The following is a 5,666-nucleotide window of genomic DNA, read 5'->3' as shown; positions in this document are numbered from 1 at the left end:
TCACCCATCTAACAAAATAAGGAAAAGACTGCTATACATACCTGCGATGGCAAGGAAGGGCCATTTGAACAAAATCGGACCAAGTAAGGCAATAGCAACTCTAAAACAACCACAGTCTTGTTGTAAATCTCACCAAACTCATTCAGCCAACCTCAGTGAACTGTAGAATCCTGTTTCATGTCGATTCACTCCATGCCTTTGTAGCCTAATTATGATCGTCCATCGAAGAAATATATCTTCACAATTATTCTGCACCACCGGGCACTCTGTCTACAGCTTTTGATTTTAATGGCTTCAGTTCATCAGTCAAGTGCTTAATCATTATGGTTGCATTACCTTGATAGACTTGGCAATCCACATGCATAAACTATATACAAATAAAAAACTGCTTCGATTAAAGCCGCTAAGAATTTTGAAGAAATCAAAAGCAGAAGAGATCAGGTTTACATTGTGCACATGGACGCTTTTGTAAGTATTTTTCTTTTGTCTTCAGCTTGCTCCCAAATTCTCGTTATATAAGTTCGCATCAAAACCTAATTTCCTTATCGGCCCATTTTTATTGTACTCAGTTTTTCTCATTTTATCCAAAGATCATGATTATATTCAGTGGATTTCTCATCGACTTCTTTCATTTTCTTGAAACCGTTTAATCCTCCAGAAGTTCTGGAAGCTTTCTGAAATTGTTGGATGAAAATGTTGGAAACTTGCAGAAGCATTGGAAGCTTCGATAATTGTCATGGGCTTTCGAAAATTGATGGAATCATAACCTTTTTGTTTTGAATGAATGTAAAATTATATTCATCAAAAGCTAGATGGTTCAGCAAGTGCAACATTTAAAAAAAAAAAAAATCATGATGGAAACTAAAGGTAACAAGAGAGATTCGTTCACCTTTTTTTGCTAAGAAAAAACACTCTCGCCAACCTCTTTGTAGCAGTTCTCGGTTTAAGGCGTAAATAAACCAAACCATTCGAATTAGAACTTGAGAAACAGAGATCAACCAAGTTAACACGATTGAGATTGCATATTACTGTTTTTTTAAATGTTAAATTTATTGATCATCATATCATATGAAAAAGAGTTTATGTACATGAATTGAATAAAGAATAAGCTATCTATCTAGCTGTGTGATTGGTACCAACACTGCATTAGTCCCCTTAAACGAGGTTTCTCCCAATATCTAATAGACAAAAGCCTATTCCGCACTGTCTTGTCGATGACCTTTACCAGCTGATGAACTTGTCTGGGTTTCTTAGAGTGCTTTCTATCATTTCTCTCCCTCCAGATCATATAAACTCTGACTTGAAACACCAAAGGCAACAAGATGAAGCGAAGCTGTTCAAACCTACCAGTCTGTAAGTGATCAAGAGTGTCCAGTAGATAATCTATTCCTTATTGCCAACCAAGTTATGAAAGCAGGCAATCCAAGAGAAAACCAAACCCCTTTGCTCCAAGATGTTGCTGGCATGTGCGTACGAAGCTGATGCCAAGTCGCTGAGGTTGAGAAGAAGTTACGGAACTCAGTTTCATTATGCCTCCATAAGACAATATCATCTGCTGTACGGTCCTCTGCCAAGCGATGATTCTCGATCATGTGGATAATGTCTAGCATCCTAATGTCACGACATCGACGAAACGCCCAGCGATCTCCATCCCATACATCACAAATCAAAGCAGACCTTTCAATACCAAGTTTTTGAGTGCCAATCTCACCAGCCACTTCTATCAATCTACCTGCGGGATTGCATATTACTGTTGTTGACTGTATTTTGGACATTGCTTTAACATGAATCTGCCCATTGATATACTTTTGTTTCCAAGGTTTATATATTTATGTGCGCATTAGTCTTTTACAGATTAAACTTATAACTTTAAATGAATTTTATATATCAGTTGTGGGAAGTCTTTTAATATAATGGTTTAACATAATAGTTAATTAGTGTTTTTTTTTATCAAACAAACAGTTAATTAGTGTTATACCATAAAATTTGGAGTTTGATTCCCAGATGCAAGTTTATACTTATAAAAACAACTATACATGAAATTTCTAAACTAGAAACATTTATCATAATTCCGTATATTAAGGTCTAAGGATACATATCCTATCATAGAATGATGCATGTAAATTCTGCATATTGTGAATCTTTGTGAAAAGAGTACGATTGTTAATTCAGAAATTGTGTGTTATTAACTGTTGTTATAATTTGTAATACAATTAAAATATCCAAAAAGTGAAAAATGAAGTTATATATTAAACAAAATAATCAATGAATTTTATTACATTGTTTATTGTTTTCAAATAAACTACAACCATTAAACAAACAAAACAATACTACAGAGAAAAGAATGACATTCTACCAATTCTTGGTTTCCTCCAATTTGTTCTCCACCATTGTATTTGTATGGTGAAGGTGGAGAAATATCCTTATTAAATAATCTGAAAGGTATAACAAAAAAAAGAAACTAAAGAAATAATCAATTTTTGAAGCTAGCTACACCGAAGTGGCCACCTTAACCAATTCGTCAGAACTCGGAACCACTGGTTCCTTACTTAGTGACCCGGTCCGCTCGGACTGGGACCAGAGTACTTACCATATACAACCGGCTCACTCCGATCCACGAATTTATGACCCTCACCACCAGAGCCAGGACCCGAGTCCTTGATCGCACCAAGTGACAAACCATCAAAGAATTTAGCTGCTAGCTTCTCTTCGGCCTTCGTTAAACCCAGCGGACGAGCCTCCACTACAAGAACTGAACCCACCAATATGAAAAACAGAATCGAACCCGAAATAACCTTGTTTACCATCATTTTCTTTTAGCGGTTTTAGAGAAATTAAAAGAAAACGTCTGAATTTATCACTAGTCAATATCGAGATGATGAAAATTTGGTAGTGACTTGTGAGGAGTTTGTGGACTTGGAGTTGGATTATATAGCAGTGTGGAGAGCCTTGAAGGAAAAGAAAAAGTCTGAATTTTATTAGCTTTGACTCCATAAGTTTATAATTCAACACAACGCTACTTCCTGGTAAAATACCGAGGTTGCCTCTTATTCTTGGTCGCCTTATTTTAAAACATGTGGATCAATAGAAAAGCCATCAAGGAGGAATGAAGATGATTTTCTTTTCCTGGATGAAGAAATCATTGATTTTTTCCTCTGATTGTTTGGAGCAGACTTTTCGATGCAAACTATAAAATATTTGGAGTTCAAATTCTAGTGCATATTATTTTATGTTATTTTTACCTAGAATTTTGTTTGTATTATTAAATATAAACTCAAAATAGGTTATAATTAAATTTTAATATGGAAAGAGGTATTCTTTAAAAACAATATGCGGATGCATCCAATTTCTTATAGCAGCAACGTTATTTTGTTTTTGTTTTCTATATTACTATTATCTAATTACGCGTGTATACAAATATTTGAACCTACTGTAGGCTTTGCATAATTTCGTTCTTACTCTGCAAACATCTCTTAAGCTAATCTTCCACGCATCTCTCGTTTTTTTTTTGGGTAAAATAAACGGTTGTTTTATTTTTTTGCCGGAAATTTAAACATGGTAAATAGTTCTCCTAAGTGTGAATTAAAACCAGGAAACGATTTTTCCAACCGGAACCTTTTCACCACTTGGACTAATGCGTCTTGGTCACAATAATTTCTCGTTACTTTGTCTCAATTCTGCAACAGATCTTTCATAAGAAAAAAGTTCTTATCTATGATACTAACATTTCATTTTTGAATTTCTATTATAACGTTGTAAATAAGAGAAAATATCACATTCTGTTTGTTTAGATATATAAATCATTAAATTATGTAGACTGAATCATATGGTTTAAACATATCTAATATAACATCAATGACATACTTAATCATATCACACTTTAGACATTTAGCATGATAATATGACATCCACGGTGACTTAAGGGTTGGTGTGAGTAGGATATGACATCCACGATGACTAGGATTATAAGGCATCCCACATCTGTTGCCAAATGTGTTGGTATGAATATGTCTTTCCAGATGGTAATGAAAATGGTAATATGTAAAACAATTGCGGAATAACTATAGTATTGTTTTAATAGTAACAAAAACATATAAATATATATATAGAGAAATTTTTGTTAATATTAATCGCGGTACAGTGTGGTTGGTCACCATTTGAATACTTAGTAAATGAATGCCATCTATGTCCTATTTTTTTTTTTTTGAACTAGATCTAAGTCCTAGTTTATCGATCATTCCAATGCTACACGTTTTTGTTTGCATTAGAGAAGTTTGTTTTTGCAACCTACCAACCTTGTTGGTCTAGGTATGTAATAGTGATTTTTTTTGAAAATTAGTTAACTAGTAGTTACATACATGTATTTGTTATCTCTATTATACTTTTCTCTTATCTTCGTATGTTTTTTTAACCTTTTTATTTTGTTTTATAGTTCTAATATATTTCTTCTGGTGGCTATCACTGACGTGTTTCTTCGGCGGTCTTCCTCATATAAAAGTTTCTTTTACAAACAAACACTATAAAAAAACAACGGTAAAATATGAATAGATAAATAAAATATTATAAATATAAATATCTGGAGATTCATTTTATGCTTCTAAGTAAATATTTTTTGAATAATATTTGAAAAATCCGTTTGTCGCATGTCTTTCTCAAATTACTTTTAAAATGACTAACTATAAAAAATACTGTCAATAAATTAAAATATTATGTCTAATGTCATTATCTAAATATTTATTTTGATTTTATTTATTGGTAAATTTTGTAAATTAGTTTTTAAATGTTAACTGCCATTTTATAGTTTGTTCCAAATTACATATATATATATATATGTATATATATATATATATCTAATTTAAAAGAGTTTTAAAATAAATATTTTACCTTTTAAATGTTATCTAAAAAAATATAAGAGATATTTTTGATAATGTTTACTTAGATTTTAAATTTTGGCATCCTTTCTATATATTGATTTCTAAATTACACATATAAAAAGAAATACTTATAAAATATAAAACGTTATATATTAACTCATAAAAAGAAAAAATTACAAAAAATAAGTTTGATGTTTTAAAGAAATAGTTTTCCTTTTAAAATATAATATCAAACAGTATTATCAGAGCCGGTCCTAGAAATTTACGGACTAGAAGCAAAGAGGAAAAAAATTGGCCACTTTAATGAAAAAAAAACATAAAAAAAAACTTGAAGTGGTCTCTAGGAGATTTGATCCAGGGTCATTGAACACAACTTGGACAGAACATTACCACTAGACTATTAAGAACTTTTAAAATTTTGCGGCCAAAATTCGTTCATAAAACAAAAGGCCGCAAGCATGTGCTTCGTTTGCTTCGTCCAAGGGCCGTCACTGAGTATTATATATATTAAAAAGGACTTAAATAGGTATTTACCTATCTTTTTATCAGACTATTACAAAATATTATATATATATATATATATATATATATATATATATATATATATATATATATATATATATATATATTATAAGTTAAGCCGTAACGACCAACTTAGATCACTTTCATCTTTATGACCGTCATCGGATGTTTCTTAAAGTATATAAGACACTATACAAATAAAATAAAATATTGTAAAATGGGAAGAAACATATAGATACTCCAAAATACTTGATATACCCATGTACATAT

General features: G+C 31.5%; 1 protein-coding gene across 1 annotated transcript; it reads right to left on the bottom strand.

Moving 5' to 3' along the window:
* Positions 1 to 2,228: 2,228 nt before the first annotated feature.
* Positions 2,229 to 3,233, bottom strand: LOC125607995 (PAMP-induced secreted peptide 2-like). The gene has a single exon (XM_048777656.1). It carries the CDS (start codon positions 2,808 to 2,810, stop codon positions 2,550 to 2,552), a length of 261 nt encoding a protein of 86 aa, XP_048633613.1. The 5' UTR covers positions 2,811 to 3,233; the 3' UTR covers positions 2,229 to 2,549.
* Between the last annotated feature and the right edge of the window lie 2,433 nt (positions 3,234 to 5,666).

This window comes from Brassica napus, chromosome A4, assembly GCF_020379485.1.
Source record: "Brassica napus cultivar Da-Ae chromosome A4, Da-Ae, whole genome shotgun sequence".
Lineage (NCBI taxonomy): Eukaryota > Viridiplantae > Streptophyta > Magnoliopsida > Brassicales > Brassicaceae > Brassica > Brassica napus.
This window is presented reverse-complemented; position numbering and strand designations above follow the sequence as displayed.